The 18838-nt window shown below is 39.4% G+C and overlaps 1 protein-coding gene across 1 annotated transcript in view; it reads left to right on the top strand.

Annotated features, from left to right (window-relative positions):
- TULP4 (TUB like protein 4) overlaps positions 1 to 8689 on the top strand; it is a 156687-nt gene extending 147998 nt beyond the window's left edge. The window contains 1 exon segment of the mRNA XM_039568257.1: positions 327 to 8689. Within this exon segment, the coding sequence (XP_039424191.1) occupies positions 327 to 443 (117 nt within the window). The 3' untranslated portion in view covers positions 444 to 8689.
- Positions 8690 to 18838: the final 10149 nt, after the last annotated feature.

Genomic DNA, 18838 nt, shown 5'->3' with positions numbered 1-18838 from the left:
GCTGGTGTACCCACAGCTGCTGAAATAATTGGTGACAAGCGACTTAAACCAATGCTGTATGCACTGTAGAAAAAACGCAGCATGTTTTATCAGTTTACTCTGTGGAGTCAAGTATTGCAGTCAAACACTCAATACAGACTGAAAGTAGAGTGCTCTCACTGTTCTTTGGCATCGTATGATAGCTCAAATCATATTAACTGAGAAGGCAAGGTGTTCATACAAAGGACCAAAAAATTTCCCTCTTCTCTGTTTCCTTTTCTGTGGTTCATTTTTTTTTTGACCTTGTTCTCTTTTTTCCTTCCTTTTTCTCTTCCCCTGCTTCCCAGGTGATGCAGTTTGGAAGAATTGATGGCAATGCTTACATTTTGGACTTTCAGTATCCATTTTCTGCAGTGCAAGCCTTTGCTGTTGCTCTGGCTAATGTGACTCAACGCCTCAAATGAACAAGCAGAGACTGGAGAGAGGAAAATAATAACCTTCTCATAAAGTCCAAACCGGAAAATGTCAGGGCAGCCTGCTTTAGGTGTGCAGAGATGCCTGGGAGTTAAGAAGGCAGTAAAACTGGAAAAGTCTCTTGGTGCCCACCAGAAGGGCATTAACTCTAATCAGTCTCGGGGTGGAGGGTGGGGGGCTGTTTTCTGTTTGTTTGTTTGTTTGTTAGCTTGTTTGTTTTCTGGTTTCTTTTTCTTTTCAAGCGTTGTGCTGGGTCTCAGAAAGAGCGAAGGGTTGAGAACCATTCAGTGTTACGTGGAGAAGTGTGGCTTTTGGCTTGTTGTGGTGGTTCTGCTGTGTGTGCTACAGTAGCTGGTGTAAGCTCATGGGGGGATTAAAACAGACTGCTCTTTTTGATAGACTGCCTTATCTCATGCTCTTCTTTTTAAAACAGGGAACATGACTTTTTTCTGGTCCAGTTTGTACTACTACTACTACTACTACTCTATTACTAAAACATCAGTGATAGCAACAAAAAAGTAGAAAAAAAAAAGAAGCTGTAATACTTGAAGATATGTTTCTTCTCTGATATCTGCTAATAAATGAGCACCACAGGTTCCAGGGAGGCTTATATAGGTAAACATTTAATTTACAAACAGTGATGAGAAAGAGAAGAGAAAAAATTGTTGCTGATGGGTTGTCATGGTTTACGAATGGTATTCCCCAATTTAGTGTTTCCACAAAAACACTCCAAACCATGCACCACTCGCTCACTCCCCTGTCCCCTTTTCCCTTCCCTGTGGTGGGATGAAGAGGAGAATTGGAGGCACAAAAGGTAAAGATCACAGGTAGAGATAAGAATGATTTACTGCAAACAGCAGTAAATAAGGAATAAGAAAACAAACAGTAACAGCAGCAGTGTTAATAACAGAGTGCAGAGAGGCGAAGGATTCACACGTGAGTGCTCACCACGGGGAAAGCTCTGCCAATACCTGACTGTGCTGCCACACTATGCCAGCCAGATGGGACCCCTTCCCACGGCCCCAGAACATGATGGGAGGTGGTATAGAATAACCTCTGAGTTCTAGCCATGTCCTCTCCTGGCTACTGCAAAAATTAACTCTGTCCTGGCTAGAACCAGAGTTTAAAAACCCACTGTATCAAAGAAGTTGATGTCTGCTTGTTTTGTGTGCTGTTATTGAGGATAAACATCTTTCAGTAGGTGACAGAAGACAGAGGAGCAAATAGTTACAAGCATTGCTTCTTTTGTTACTGGCATAAACATCTTTCAGTAGGTGACAGAAAACTGGAGAGGAAATAATCATGAGCATTGCTTTTTTCTTCACATTGGTCAGCAGTATTCTCTGATTTGGCCTGTAGCTGGGAGAGGTACAGTGTGATCAGATCTATCTTGGAGGCTGTGCCTGTGCTTGTTCCTCGTTTCAGTGTGTTTACACTGTGTAAACAGTCTTTCCAGCAAATGAGAAGACCCAGTGTATTCAGTCCTCTTAGCAATCAGTATCAATCAAATGCTACAACAGTGCTTGAGTTAGGAAGGAGACAGAAGTGTAGCAGGTCATTACAAGAAGAAATTTCATCAGGGAAGGAAATCCATTACAGAAAACAACATCATGGCTGGCTGGAGAACAAATGAGTTGAAAAAGAAAGGAAAAACTGGACAGAATCGTCTTTTGTCACCTTGCTACTTGGTCCAGCTAAGAGCAGGAAGCCAATGTCTACATGGAGTGTTACAGAGGAAAGCTTAATAACAGCAGTATGACTGTGCAGATCTCTCTGGTGCACATACAGACCTGTTGAGCATTTCAGAAGGTTGCTTGCACAGAAGAGTTTCTTTTTTGTCCACGTGTTGTGCACATGTTTATTTGCTTTTTCTCTTTCTTCCTGGTCAGCATTTTGCTACAGAATATGTTTTGATATGGAAGTAGTTTGACCAGTGTTACACAAACTCCCAAAGTATTCATATAATTATTTGGACATTAGATTACAAAACATCACAGCAGATTTTTTTCAAGGCCCACTGGGAAAGATTTGCTGGTTGAGATGTCGGTGGCTGCTTTGTCTTTCGTCCACATTTTAACTTCTTTACTTGAAAAACTTGGTATAATTTAAGATGAATATGTGTGATTTTCTCTTTTTCTTGAGTCCTAGTAGTAGAGCAGATGTGTGTTGCATTTGATTTATTCTAGAGGAACATTTCACATAAGACCCTGCTGTAGTAGAAATTACCAATACACAGTGAGCTTCTAAATTCTGCTCTGCTGAGGCTTCCAGAGCTGTACAACACAGAGGAGCAATGCCAGTCAGAGGAGTTTCAGAGAGCTGCCAAGGGAGGGGATGAGTTAGATTGGGTAATGCCCCACAGGGTAGGTCCAGGAAAAACCACCTGTAAGATGGTTTCATTGGAGAGAGGAAGGAGAAGTAGGAAGGAAGGAGCAGGGCAGTAGATGGTACCATGCCTGTATTATCCCAAAGCTTAGCAGCTTCTGCTTTTGTGTGAGATTGGTCAGGCTCAACATGACCCTTGGCATCTATCAGATTGTTGTTTTCTTTAATTAATTAGTTTTGTTTCCATTAATTGTCTGGGCCCGTTTGTGTTCTTTTTCACGTGCATGATTTATTCAGCAGTTTGAGTGCCTGTATGTATAACGTGTATGGAACAAAGGAACCGAAATAGATTTGGTTCTGGTCCCTTGAAAATCAATGGAAATGTTTAACTTGTTTTTTATTGAGGAAACACTATTAAGCCCTTTGTCTATATTGAGTTATATACTGTAAAAACAGTAGGTTGAATTCTTAGTCCATTGATCCCAGTACACAAAGAGGGAAGTTGGCTGATGAGAATCCTCACCTGCCCTAAGGTCTGTGCTAGCCAGCTGTACCCTAATTAGTGTTTCACAGGCGCACACTGAACACTCTAAGACAATAAACATACCAGGGCTGGCTTGTTTGCTTGCTGAGGGAAGGGCCACTTAGTCATGTGTCGGAAATACTCAGCTGGAAGAACATCATTAGCCAAAATTCTTATTACATGGAAACAAAGCGAATATTCTTTTCTGAAGAAAATCTCATTAAGTAGAAGAACTACAGCATACAGTTTCTTTAACCTTCCAGAGAACATTATTCGTCTTCACTTCGTTCATTGCCAAAATTTTCCAGTTATTAGCAGTTTTATTCTAATGGAGAACCAAGATCTGAAACCTGATAAAAACAAGTAGCAGAGTTAGTAATTTGGTTTCATTGGTCCAGGTCATGATTGCATCCTTCTGATGGCACTCACAAAGAGCCTTGGCATAGAAAGAGCTCTGGTTTCTGCCCCAGCAAAGAACAAGGAATAATTATAAAAATTTGGGAAAATAAATGCTATTTCCAACATCCTTTCTGTTTACTTGTCAGAAAATTCTATAAGATAAGATAATCTTTTATCTTTTTGAAAATAACTTAGCCAAGTCTCTTTAACTGATTTTAATGTGTAGAGAATACCCTGTATTAGAGAGAGAAAATGCTCTCAAATATATAGAATTTTAATGAAAGGAGTGGGAAATATGTAAAAGTCTGAGTGTACAACTGGATCCTAAATTATACAAAGAACGAGTGAAAGTTGGTTTATTTTCCATTGAGATACAATATAGGAAACAAATTTAAGAACGCCTCCAATTAATCACTTAAATCCTGAAGATTGCTATTGCATTCAGCCAAAAGATAGGTGTTACATTTTCTATTTCATTAGTGAAACTCAGTTTTTCTGTAGATAACTTGAGTTCTTCTAGGAAGAATGTAGCAAAGTGTTCAGAAATATCTAGTTCTGTTATAAATGCAGTAATTTCCACTAGTAAAGGATGTTTTTTCCAAAGCTTTTTTTTCAGTTGTGCAATAATTTTAACAGTCTAGGGAGTTTGTTTGTTTCTCTTGGGTTGGTTTTTTGTTTTGTTTTAGTTTGGGTTTGATTTTTCTTTAGGGAGTTTTGAGTGGTTTTTTAAAGATAATTTAATGCAGATTTCCTGTTAATGTCCAAAAGACAAATTATTTTTCTTGTGTAATGTAATGAGTGATTTAGGGATTATTTTATTACTATGTATCAGTGAGTTATACACACTTATTTATATTTAAAGAGCATCTTTGTAAGCAATTGTTTGCTAGCAGGTATATTTTGCAGCAAGAAATTAAAAATGTTTCTAGGAAGACCTGGTTTTGCTGGACAATATGCAAAAAATTCATAATGCAGGCAAAAATATTTTTTGGCAGCTAAATGCAATGAGTTTGCTATGGAGAACTGTGCAGACTACAAAGAGTCTAGGTGACTAATCTTTGGGACCTGCAGAAATCTGTCCTCTGTTTTCCTCCTTTCTTTGTAACTATACTTTGGTTGGGAGTGGCTTAAAAATACAAGGCATGGTTGCTTTTTCTTGAGGTACAAGATAAGGTGGGTTATGTGATAAGAGAGGGTATAACACCATGGGCTATTTGTAAGGAGATCATTGTGTAGCTAGTAGGGTTTGGCGATGGCATAGTTCAGTGCCAGGTGGAGATACAGGCAAACTAGCTTGGAATAAGCTAAGGCACAAGGAATAGTGTAGCAGTAGAAGCATTTTCCTCTGCTCAGCCTTACAATGCTCCTTCTTCAGCTGGGTTCAGCTGGCTCCAGCACAGCCACAATGCTTCTGGCAGGTGCTGCACAGAGCTGATGGAGCTGTGCCCTGACGTTGCCTGCAGCAGCTTTGCCTCTTCAAGATGCTCCATAGGAGACCTGTTGGAGCAGGTGTTCCTCCACTCATCCTTCTAGGTCTACTCCAAGAGCAGTGTGAGGTTGCCATGCAGTTTGGCTGCAACAGCATTGGGCAGAGAAAACCCTGATGCCAGCCAGCAGCCATGGTGTCCATCTGAAGTGAGAATCTGCTCTGCTGGTGTTGCAAAGGGATGAAACCAAAAACCTGATTCTTTTGAAAAAATAATGGTGATATCCTCGAAATAGATCTCCTATCAGAGTCTAAAAATTGATACTCAAAGTCTGGCATATAAAGAGTGGCAAATTTTAGCTTGAAACAAGCTAAGTATATATCAGTAAGAATACATGTTTCTGCAACATCCTGAGAAACTATGAAAAGGTGGGGGGTGACAGAGGAAGAAAAAAGGAATTATCACATTAGCAACTTTGCACTCAGTTCCAGAGATCGCAGTAACATGTGCCATGGGCTCCCTGAATATCAGTAAATCTGCACACAGGTTCATTTCAGTGACAGAAGTTTTCTGCGATGCAGCCACAAGTAAAACAGTGTTTTTATGAAGATGCGTGAAGGTCTACAGGTGTCAGGCAAGGATATCTAACTTTGCTGAAGCCTTCAGCCTAAACTTTCCATAGGTCCAGCCTTTCCTTGATGTGTCTTTTTAGTGTCCTCTCAGAAATTACAAACAGATTTTGGAGCTTGCCTGATTGTTGCCTCAGACAATTTCTGTGCATTTGCTTTTTGCAGCCTGATGTGTGTGATCCTGTATTACCTTGGTGCCCTCTTACCTCTCAGAAACATTTTACATCCTCATATAAAAAGAGCAGCAAGTGCAAAAACTGATTTGATGAAGTGAAAGGGAAGAGAAGACACAGTAAATTTTTGTTAACTTTTAAGAATGTGTTTCCCAGAGCAACAGTTTGGAAATTGCACGTCTGCAGGGCCCAAATTACTCCAGACCAGTAAATCAGAGACTGGTAAGAGATGAGACCCTTGTGTGGCATGCTGACAGAGGGCCAACTTCCAACCTCACTACATGGTTACACCAAGAGAGCAGAATCCAACCCAAAATGTACTTCCCCATTACTGTGTGATTATAAGGTAAAGATGACTTGTATGACCCATACATCCACTCAAGGAAATTATAGAGCATTAGACAACAGACATGTTGACAGCTCCATATAACCCCCCTTGAAGAATGCTAGAAGTAAAATCCTGGCCACAGAGTAGTCATTCAGATTTTTGACTTGGTTATTCCCCTTCCTAGGATTTCATCGCAGGACAGGAGGGCAAGCTGTTTATGTTATTTAGGGATTGGCATAATGGTTTTCCCAGTGTAAGAGAGCAAGTCAGCTATACTGCTTACAAAAATGGGAAAATCCTAGTAGACAAATTTTGTTTGTATTCATGTCCCTTCTCCTTCAAGGCACAAACCTTCATTAGCAAATACCAATTTACAGTTCTGCTGCCCTCAGGAGTAGTCTGCAGAGAGATACCACAGGTCCTCTTTACAGGATTGGAATTTACATGCACCATTCTCAAAGGAATAAAATTAATTACGACTTGTGAACAGTGGTCTATGCGATTCATTTTGTCTTTGTATTTATTTAATTTTCTTCTTAAAAAGTCCCACAGAGATGTTTTAAGATGAAAAGACTGCTTTCCCTCTTGCCTGATGTCGCCGAAGATGTATCAGGAGTTTCTTTGGGCGGTTTGATTGTTGCTGCATCTTGAAAATTTTTAAGGCAAAAGCAATTAATGAAACAAAAGAATGAAATGTGATTCAGTGAAGCAGTTCTTGCTAAGAAAACAAAAAGCTTTACCCTTCAACTTTTGATTTTGCAAATGAATCTGTAAGAGAAATTTGTCTTTTAAGGCAAATTGATTGATTGGGAGCACCATGCAAGTGCACTGGTTTGCTGACACAGAGCTGACTGCAGGATCACAACATGATTTTGTGAGACAAAATTAAATAAATGAAAACACCAAACACTTACCTATCCAGAGTGTTCAATGAAAAAGTTAGATGGTGTGATGTCAAAGCCTGCCTGTCTGTTCTTAATCCTTGCCCTCTGGTTTACAATTTTAAAATATGGTCTGATTCAGCAATTCTAAATCTTGACAAAGGTTGTCTATTTTTGGAATTTTATCTGACTGGCCAAGTAGATGGCTTAAGATACAGATAAAGATTAAAGTAATAATAAAAGAGAAACATTTTGGAACAGTGTACACACCTGAGTTGCAAGTATTTCACAGGAATAATGCTCAGCCAGTAATTCCTACCTATGTTGTTTGAAGCTATTTGTTCAGAACTTTTCTAACTTTCCCTTTGTTTCTAGTTTGCTTGATACTTGTTTTGCCTTTGGTTGCTTTTCACTTCCATTTCACTATTTCTGCATTCACTGCTTCTTTTTCTGTTTGTGTGTTGTGTGTTTGGGGAAGGGTATGTCTGTTCAAGATCTCGTTGTTTATTGTAGATAAAATATATGGTGTTGTGGAATAGCATGGGGATGCATTGGGTTGAAAAGGCACTGTAGTGTTTCCTGAAAAAGAAGGGGAGTTGCATTTGTTTATAAATGCATTATTTTGGTACTATAAATTTGAAAGTAATTTGGGATTTTTTTTCTTTTTTTTCCCTTTTTTCTTTTTTTTTCTTTTTTTTAAATTTAATGAGCATAGAGTCATGCAGGTGCATGCATTCTTAAGTGAGCAAGCCCAGCATGTTTTTCTTAAGGCTTTGGAAAATTTGGTACACCATGTGTGAACTTCACTTACCTAAACTGCTTTTTCATTCTATTTTTTTGAATCTCCTTTTTTTTTTTTTCTCCCGAATTTACCATGGTATGCTTTGTTTCCATTGTACCTAAAAACTACCCTGATCTGCCTCTCCTTTTATGTATCTTGTGTAATAGATTTTGCAGGAGGTGCCTAGAAAGTATTGTTGGTTTCCCTATAAAAATGTGGTTTGTCCAGATTCTTTACTGTCTACATGATTGAGAGATGGACTGATTGCCCTATTTTTCCTTGATGACTTGGAGTTGTAAGAGTTGTCCAGCTGTTGCTTAATAAAATTTTGCAGACTAGAAAGTTGCTGATTTGTTTCTGTTGCATTCTGCATCTTGTCAAGCACACATTAAGTACTTTTAAAGCAGATGACAAATCTGTGCTGGAACAACCTGAATAATAACCAGCCAGATGCCATTACGCTTTCTCTTTTCAGTAACTGTACCCACAAGTTCCACTGAACCTGATGCATGAGCCCCATCATACCTTGTGTAATTCACATGGGAGGATGGATGGCAAAGGTTTTGTGGTGGTGATGTTCCCATCTGCCTGGATATCAGCTGATTCTTGTGATATATCTACCCTGTTTGCTTTCCTTTTTAAGGAAATTGCTTTTGGGGTTTGTGGTATTTCTCATTTTGTCATTGATAAACTGGAAACCTTAACATCACCACAAGGGATTTCCTCTGTCCTGTCACCTTTAACAACAGAATAAAATGCTATGATGGCCAGTGTTTATTCTCTGTTTTTTTTAAAAAAAGCATTCTGGGAACAAATAAAAAAAAAGGTGGTAAAGTAGCTTCTCTTGCTTGGTGAACATCCCAGCTGTGGCACAAATGAGAAAATTCTGGCGTGGATCCTCATAATGGACCCAGGTTACCATTGGAGTTTTGCAGGGGTCTGTGCTGGATCCTCACCTCTTCACCATGTTCATGGGTGCCCTTAAAAAAAGCTTGAACATTGAGCTACAAAGTTTATTGATGATGTGAAGTTATTCAAAATACTAAAGGCAATGGCCAATTGTCAAGAATCTCAGAAAGTCTTTATGAAACTTGACAATGAAATGGCAGGTGAAACTCAGTGTAGGTAAATGTGAAGTGATACATGGGACAAAAAAACCCACTCCTAATTTCACATTTGCAATAATGGTCTCTGCAGTGATCTCTGCTACTTGGGGAAGACCTTTTGACAGATGGATAGATAGTGCTCTGAAAACATCGAGTTGGTGCTCAGCAGCAGTTAAAAGAGGAAAATAAAATATTGGTAATGATTAGGAAAAGAACTGACAGCAAAGTAAAAGATAACAGGATCACCGTATAAAATTGCAGTTCACTGCACTTCTTGTACTGTGCAGTGCTGGTCCCCTTGTCCCAGAAAAGGGAGAGATCTAGAGAAGGTTCATAGAAGTGCAGAAGAAGGCACAAACCAACATCTACGTAAGGAATTAGTGTGAAGTCTAGAACCCTTCACCCTAGAAAAGAAATAGCTTAAAGGAATTGCTAGAGAGCCACCAGAACAGTAGTGTTGAAACGTGGAAAGGGATTACCTGTCTTCTCTTCCTACAGAAAAACTAGGAACTGTAAAATGAAAATAAAGTGAAATACTAGAGGGGTAGGAAATCAAACAAAAGAAGGAGGTTCTTCAGGGAGGTGACTAGCCAAAGCCACTTTGCCAAAGGATGCTGTGATACAAGGAGTTCACAAGAATTCAAAGACTGGGAAAGTATATGAATGAAAGATCCACTGGGACACGAAGCAAACTACCACAGGAGCTGAAAGTTCCCTGAGCTGAAAATAGTCAGATGTCTGGGAGAGTATTAGGGGAAATACCATATGAATTTGCTCTGCTCTCAGTCTTTCCAAGGAATCTGCAAATGGCAATTGTAGGAGACAAAACACTGGGCTTTACTGGAATTTCACTGTGAACGACTGTCATTGTACATCAGCATTTCTAAGTCAAGCTTAAACCTGGAGTGTCAGGCTCTGGGAAGAGGAGAAGGGGAAGACTCCCAACCTTGTGTCTGAATGCTTTACATTGCAGCTGTGAAAAGTTCTCTTCTAGCTCGGGGAAGGAATGCTGGGGCTCTGCCAGTGTTCATTAAATCCCCCTTAGCTCTAAGGGGGGGTTATCTGATGAGTTTTCAGATAAAATTGAGCTTCTACTAAAATGCAGAAATTATGAAATTAGTTGTTAAGTTTGGAAACGGAGAAATGGAACAGCAATATAGCTTCTGGTCATGGCACTCTGCTTTGGCCTTTTGCTTTTTTGCTTTGCTTATAGTGTCAGTGTTCACTTGAACTAGTAACAGGCCAGGTGAACTGTGCTGATTATCACAGTTTTCTTTTATATCAAGGTTCCAGAAGTTTTCAGGTTTTTTCTTCTTTGTGAAGGATAATTGACTTAAAATATAGTCAACTTTTGCTTCCCTGCCCTTTTCATGGCAGTTTGGGGGTGTTCTGCCAGCTATAGCACTGGTAATTGCTTCAGTCACAGTAACAATCTGTATCTGCTTTGCTCCAGGGAACCGAGCAGGTGCAGTTTGGTTTGTTATTCCAGAAGGTTGGTTTTGGAAGGCCCCTTTCTGCTGGGTGCAACCAGCTGAATTAACACATATTGTCACTTGCAGTTTGTAAATAAACGTCAAGCTTGTTGCATCACCTTCTCCACGTGTGGGAACAGAAATGTGAGTAAAAGAACACTGGAGCTGTCAATGGCTCTGGAGATAGAGGAGGCATGAAAGGAAGCAACCAGGTCTGGGGAGGCAGTTTGTTGCAGGGAGGTGACTGCTGAGACATGCTTGCCTGGAAATAGCAGGTGATGCAAATGCAAAATTTATCGATTAACAGGGGCTGCAGTAGACAAATTAAAATGTAGACCTTTAGGAAAATACCCTAGGAAGGGTCCTATGATTGTTTTCTTGCCTTGTAGAGGGACTAACAGCTTTTAGTTATTCTTTTTTATATATGATTGTGGTTGTTGTTGATAATAGTACAATCTTGTTTTTGTTACTTGAATGAACACAAGGGTGATTCGTGCCCATTGCTGCCTGTTGTAGAGGTCAGGATGTACAGACACCAAGGGAACAATATTTAATCAGGGGCTTTTAAAAGACAAGCTGGTAATACAGCAACTATACATATAGTTAAGTTTGTATATACAATTTATTAACTACTGGTTAGACCATGAACTTTTTCACTAAGACAAGTTATTGCTGTTGATGTTCTCTCAGCAGCGACATATTCCACTTTATATTGGCATTCATACCAAAATAACTATCAATAATAAAATAGCAATCTTTACTTACTGCTAATTTTTTCAAAAGCAGCTCAGCTTTCATTATGCAATTTTAATGGGATAGGAAGGTAAGTAATTACTTAATTGTGAGAGAATTGTACAAGATCAGAAAAAAAAAACCTGGAGCACTTCATACCAATCACAATTCATCTCAGACCTTTCATCTTGCTCCTATCCATTATGGATGTCTGTTGCATATCCTGGTTTTCTGTTCTGTTTAAAACTGTCAGATTTCAAATCTTTGTTAGATCAAAGGGAAATCTATTCATCTTGGGGAGTGTTTTGCTTTGTTGCATCTCCTGATACTTCTATCCTTTCCAGCCGTTCCACATTTTCTTCCATTTATCACTTCCCCATGGCTAGAGGAGGAAAGTTAGATTTGAACTCCAGGAAGTAACATTCCTTTGTTCTCCTTCTTTCTCATTGCTCTCTGTGGTGATAGTCCTCTCTCTTAAAAAAAGAGCTTAGTCGTCCCCTTTGTTGCACAGTTTTTGTGAGATTAATTTCTTCCTTTTTCTTCCAAAGCCATTTAGCTATTTTTTACTCTTTTTGTAATCTGAAAGAATGTTTATTTTAGTGAAGAGTCTGTATAAGGCAGTTATAGCCAAAGGAAGATGCTAAAAATTATTTAAACATCACAGAGTTTTCTAATTGCTTCATGCAGAGGCAGCCAAATGCAGAGTCTCATCTGTAGAAGTCATGTAGCTGTGATTTGACTTTTAAGTGACTTCTCTGTCTCATTTATGATTTTTCTAATGAGGGAAGCATCCTTATTTTCATCAGATCTATGAACATACCTTAGGATTTTTGTCCCTGAGCTGATGTGACAGGTAGTGTCATCTGAGGTGGCAAACAACACATGTTGTCATTTGTAGTTTGTAAATAAACTTAAAGTTTGTTGCATCATTCTAACAGGGTTTATTTGTTTGGCTTAGAGAGTTTCTGAAACCAAGATTCCAGTTTTATTCATAAATCCACTGCTAGTATTGCTATTTATATGATACTAATAATTTTACCTGAAGTTTAAACAATATACAGGTTTTAGTAGATTCGTGTCAACAGAACACAAGTGTAAAAAGAGAGAAGACATCTTTCTAAAACCCATCGCAGATACATAATTCACACTGGAAGTTCTGCTATGAACTTCAGAAGTTCCCAATGCTGATAGTGTCCCTCAGGCCATAAACTGAGAGAGCATCATCTGGAGAACTGCCAGAATCCACAATTAGATTCCACTTTGGAGATTATGGAAAACTCAAGCAAGAGTAAAATGTCACAGACTGAGTATCATCAGAAGTACTGCAGTTTGTGCATGACAAAGAAGTTCTCCAAAGAGCAAGGCAGTAGAACTGAGAAAGAAGTTTCTGGGAAGTCAGGGAAGATGTCATGGGATAGGAGACCAGTAGCATATGAGTCAGAATGTCAAGTAAGGACAAAACAACTTCATGAGTGGATGCACAAGCATAAATCACTAGTATTCAGGTATATCAATGCAAAATCCGCAATGATGGTCATCCATGACATCATCACTAGAAAGACAGTGGCCGTGGAAGCTTTTTTACTGTGTGAATATTAAATGTGAAAATAATCAAAATACAGTGTTAGATGGTGAGAATGATGGCCTAAAATCTAAATATTCTGAAATAGAAAATGTTGCATACTAAGAGCAATTTTATTTATTCAAAGGTAATACAAATTAACAATCTCACAGAAAGATTGCTGGCATCGCTGAAGTTATAAGCAAGCCAATGAAGAAAAGATCCTAGATGTGCATCTGGATAGTTCTGAAAGATTAAAACATGGAATTCATGAAGATAAATCAATATTTATCATGTGCCAAAAGCTGTTGCATTAATCTACTATGTGGAGACTCCTGAGTGCAATGCACAAAGTTCAAAACAATTTCATTAAAAGAACAGATGATTAAAATTATTTTGACAATTGATGATGTCAAGTGTCTTTAAATTGGATTCTTTTGGAAGAATCTTAGAGTGGCATGCAACTGAGAAGTAATCAGGTGAAGAAATTCAAAGAACAAGATGTACAATGAAATTTGTTCTCAAGATTTTTAAGTTAGGCAATAATTATATGAATGATATATGATAGTATCATACAATGCAACTGACAGCCATGATTTAACTGATTAAGATCACTCATTAGGAGTTAGTAAATAGGACTTCAAAATATCAGGTAAGTGTTAAAACTTTGCTAGGAAAGTTGGAGGGCACAGTGGTGCGAATGAGGCAGATGCTGTTAATCCATTTACTGCTTGACCAATTTCCTCTCTGATGTTGTTGATAAAATATTAAAGTCTGTAAAGTTAGGGAAGAAGAACATAATGATACCAGGAGGAATTGTCTTAGACATGATTCAGCTGCATAGAAACATTATAGCTAGACATCCAAGTAGAAATATAAGATGTTTTCAAGGACCAACAGAAAGAATGGAGTTGGAAAGTGCTTGGGAAAGGACATCAGAGGAGTTTCCTAGGAAAAATACAAATTGTTGTACAACGCAGAGAGATTAAGGATTCCGTGTGTATTCCCTAGGCACTGGCAACATTGGATTGTTACAAGTGTGATTCCTGCTGATATCATTGTCTCTGTAACTACAGAATCAATTTAATCCAAAGAAGGAAGAGCTAAGTGATAACTGAGTGTTGTCATCATCAGGCCATTAGCACTAAACAAATGAAGCTGCAAAATTCATGGAATGTTTGATATTTCCAAAAGATGGCAGAAAAAAGAGAAAGGTTCAGATTGATGCAACAGAGGGTGCAAAGAATTTGTTCATTTCAAGAACAGAACAGTGCAGCAATAGAAAAAGGTTTTTAATCCCATCAGCATCCCAATCCTCATTAAATTTGTGTCAGAAGAGACTAAATTTGTGTGATAAATTTCCCATGTTGTGATCAGTAATCACTAATTTGAAAAACCTCAGACTTCCTAAATTCTCTTCTGAAAATCTGGTGGACTTCTTTTCATGCAGTCTGTGCTTCAAGTAATGGGTACAAAACGGCCACAGTTACCACTGAGGACATTTTTGTGCTTGAGCTTAGCCTGGGATGCAGCAATTTTATATCTAAGCCAGAATATCTGATGATTGAAGCACAAGCCTGGACAAGATTCACAGGCATCCATGAAGTCAAATGCTCCCCTGAGGCTGATTTTTGTGGATCTGAAACAAGCCTACATGTCTTGCTGGGAGTGAGGGAAAATTGGGAGGCAGAAAACTCATGCAGGTGTAGCACCAAGAACTGGTGAGTTCATCAGATGTCTTTGAAACATACGTGAGGTAAAATCCAATGATGGGCAATACTTGGTGTCACTTGGTTTCTTGTACTAGCCGTTCTTCCAAAATGGGTGGAGTAGGTCCCGGCTGTCTGTGGGCATGCGCTGTGTCCAGTTACACTGGGATTTGGAGGCAGTTCCCGCAGGGCAAACCTCTCGCTCGATCCTGTAAGGCGTGGCCAAGCAACTGGCGCCCAGAAGAATGTGGACAGGGAGTGGATGTTTGGATCCTCCCCACCATGGCTGCCCGTCACATTTATTGTCAAGTGTGTTGTCTGTAGTCACTGTACATGTCCAAATCGGCAGTGCCTCTCCTTGAACAAAGAGGTGTAAACTGCAGCCCTCTGCAGGTGCAAGCTGCAACTCTTGGCCTAACAGAAGACTAAAAGAAATATTGAATAACATCATTTCATTGGGATTTGTAAACAATACAGGTGAATTATATTTGAAATAGAATCTTACAAGTGCTTTATAGTTTGTAAATATGTTAAGGTAAAATACTGTATTGTCTATTTAGGATGCTTTTAAGCAGTAAATGTATATAATTCTTATTATAGAAATTACCAATTTTTTACTGAAAAATATGTAAAGCTTAAATGTTAGAGTGCAAAAAATATGTTGCTAACAGACAGAACACCATTTTTTAAAGCTTAATTGTTACTTTGAAGCTACCAAAGGCTGTAGGATCTGAAAAAAAAAAAATCTGGCAACACAGATGTCTTCAGAAGTATTATTAAAGTTAGCTTCTTCAAATGACACCAGCATTTGAATTTTCTGACCTTGGTTCATTGACTCTGTGAGCTGAATGGCAGTCCCAGGAGCTTTACACGCAGCAAGCTCACGAAGTTAGCTGGATATTTCCCCCAGGTGCTCCCTCACAATGACTTTTCTAATGCAGTGACACAGAGAAGCCCTATAACTACAGTTATCTATGCTTGACTCAGAGTGACTGAATAAGCCAGCTTTTCAGCTCCACAGTGTTGCATTCTAATAGCTTCCCTTTTATTGCCTTGTTCTTTATTTCCCTTGATGTATTCATCGAGCCAATTAAAAAGAAAAAAGAAATCAAAATAAAACCAACTTCAACACAACACTTCAGCTTTCCAGCTGTGTTACACAGAGCATACCAGACAGCCTCAAAGGAATTTGATCTATTGGTGATGGTAAGTGTGGAGGGGGTGGTGAGGGTGGGCAGGGGCTTTTCAGGACACCACATCAAGAATGAACGGGAAACATCCCCAAAGCAAACACCAGTACCTGAGGGGCACCTGTGGTAGGAATAGGAAGGCAGGACAGTTCACCCTAATTCACTGGGCCTCCATGAATTCACTGAGAGGGGGACTCTCCTGTGGAGCAGGTGATGGAAAGAGATACAGACTGAAGCAGTAGAGATTGAATACAATCTTTGGAAAGCCAGAGATCAGAGAGCTGCAGGCTGCAGCAGTGTCTTATAGTATGTCACAAAAATAAAGTGACACAGATCCTTGCTGCAACAGAAGTCACATGGGACTGCATAGCAGTGGGTTTCAGCAAACTAACAGGAGGAATACTCATTGTAATTCCCTGAGGGACCAGACAGTACACCCACAGGCAGCCAGGAAAGACAGCTTGGATCAAAGAATTCTGAGTCTTGAGAGCAGTGCTGAGATGTGAGAAAGTAAACTGTGTTGTGTCGGATTGCTCGTGGTACAGATGCAACAAGGAGTACCCAGGACATGGATTTGGTATAAACTGGGATCCAAAGAACTGTAATTTCAATAATTCTCAGCTCTCTCTTGTGGACAGCAGTGACTGGATGGAATCCTACTATAGCTTGAAACATACTGCACAGCCCCCAAATTAAATGCATCTAAAGAAATTCCTTTCTCACATAAGAAGGTGTCTTGGCAAAAAGTACACTGAGGCATTAGGCAGGGTGTCAAGAGATTCAAAGTTCTGGAGCCAATTCTGCAGTTTTAGCTCTAAAGAAAAACATCTCTCTCCAAAGTACAGGAGGTACAAAGTACATGAGCTAACTTTAAGAAAAAATGTGGGAGTCTACCAGCTATACTTTATCACCCTGAGTGATGCAAGATGGTATCACATACTACTTACTGTGGGAGAACATATTGCTAGACTTGAGCACAGTTAACACCTTCCTTCCTCTTCTGCTCAAATACATGGGTGAATCAAGCACAAAATTAAGTGTCCTGCCAAACTATTCCTCAGTATAGTTAATGACTTGCAGTAGTAACCAGAACTGATCTAGGTCAGTTCATCCTGTTTCACTCTTTCTTCGAAGGGTTGAGACTGGACTAGTTTGTCATCAAGAGTGGCATAGAGCAGGCTGAAGAGAATCCCAGCCAACTGGTGGGCAGTTTTAATGTACTTTATACAGTCTGATACATTCTAGGAGCCTGAAAGATGCTTAGCTAACAATATTTGGAAAAAGAAAATAGGCAGCAGAAAGTAGACCAGCCATGCAGGTAAAGTAATAAAAAGGATTATATTGGAGTCAGTTAAAGTCTGGAACATAAGCATGTAAACCATGAGAAAGTAGTTTTAGGTGGTATGTTATTCTGGAGGGAAAAAAAGAGTTCTTGTCCCACTGTGTCCTTTGACACTATTGTTTGAGGTTATTACCTCAATTTGTAGATAAAATTTAATTCACAGGGCATATGATGAAATAGTGCCTGGGATTTCAATAAAGAAATTGGCAATAGCTCCTGTGAATGAGGTGGACTTTAAGTGGATTGTGAATGAACCAAAATAGCCTGCGATGTCGAATCCTCACTGAGTGGAGTGTTTCTGGTGGGATTTTGCAGAGACAAGCACTAGATCTGACAGTGAAGAGGGCTCAAAAGCAAATACAGGACTGTGGTTGATCAAATCTATACATGGCATAAAGCTGCCAGAAAGGACAAGGCAGTGAAACATTACTGACAAAATGCATTTTTAATGCCGGCAAATGTAAAGCTATGCATTTAGGAGCAAGGAATGTGGCCATGTCTTCAAAATCAGTAATACAGCTCTTAGAGCTCCAGGACTGATTTGGAGGTACAGGTTAGAGCAGGCATCTCAGTAGGGGATATTAGCAATCCTGAGATCTTCCTGCAAAAAGAGCTAGTACAATCCTCAGACTGGTAAGTAGGGCAGTGGTAGGAGGGAATTGATTTCACCTGGTAAAATATTGGGTCTTCTTCTGCTGGCCAGGCTTCTAAGCTGTCTTGGAAGAAGGGAGAGTGTTGAAAAACTATAAAGTTCAAAAACTGAAGAAAATGCCTCACAGCAAGAGATTTGTCTGCTTATCTTATTTCAGAGAAAAGCATAATTAAGTAATTCTCACTATCTTAAAAAACTTAAATGAATTAAAATACCGGTATCAAAAGGCACTTTAATTTAGCAGGAAAAGGCACAACAAGCAGTAATGTCTGGGGGCTGAAGCCAAGTACAAAAAGAAGCAAGACACACTTAATGATGAAAATGATTAACATTGGAACAAGCTCAAAGAACTCGTGGATTCTCCATTCCGTGAAGTGTTCCAAAGAAGGCTGCTTCAGTTAGATGAATTTGGTTTCATACAGAGGTAAATGTGTGAAACATGCAATGACCAAAGGCAAATTATCTCCAGAGGAATAGGCAAGGTCTTGGTTTTCCCATCAGCCAGATGATGACCTGGCTGGAGGACACTCCTGCTCTTTCACCATCTGCATGTGCCCAGTTTTCTTTCTTTCCTACAAGGGGAGGAGAAGTGAGGGCCTGAGGATGAGGAGTCCCTGTCTCTTGTGGGCTCATGATTTAGCCACACCTGTTCCCAGGCCTGGGAGTTTAGAAATATGCCCAAGTCCTGCAAATTAGCTGTAGTCTCAAATGGCTGAGTGGGAGACCCATTTGTTGGTTTGCACAACAAACAGCTAATTCATTCCAGTGGGCTGCAAACACACGCTGAAAACCCTGTAATTTCCAAGTTTTTCTATTACTTTGTAAAAAAAAAATTCATATGCTATTTATAACTGGGTATTCATCTTTGTAGTTCAGAGCAGAAATGACTGACTGGAGAAAGGAGACTCCCAAGCACAGAACAAGGCCCTCCCCTGGAGATGCTGCATGATTCTAGTTAGATCTAGCAGTACCTAGAGGGTCTCACCATTCATTAATGTGTGACTGCATATGTAGACAATAAGCAGCTTCTAAAAGGAGAGAAGTTTTCCAGAATATCTCTCACTTTTCACTATTTCCATGTTAGTTTTAATTGCTTCCCTTGAGATGTACAGACAACAGTTCCGAAATGGAAGAATAATAAATAATGGAAAAGTA

The sequence above is a fragment of the Corvus cornix genome, chromosome 3, assembly GCF_000738735.6.
Source record: "Corvus cornix cornix isolate S_Up_H32 chromosome 3, ASM73873v5, whole genome shotgun sequence".
Lineage (NCBI taxonomy): Eukaryota > Metazoa > Chordata > Aves > Passeriformes > Corvidae > Corvus > Corvus cornix.
Note: the sequence above shows the minus strand (reverse complement) of the source record. Positions and strands in the feature narration are given on the sequence as shown.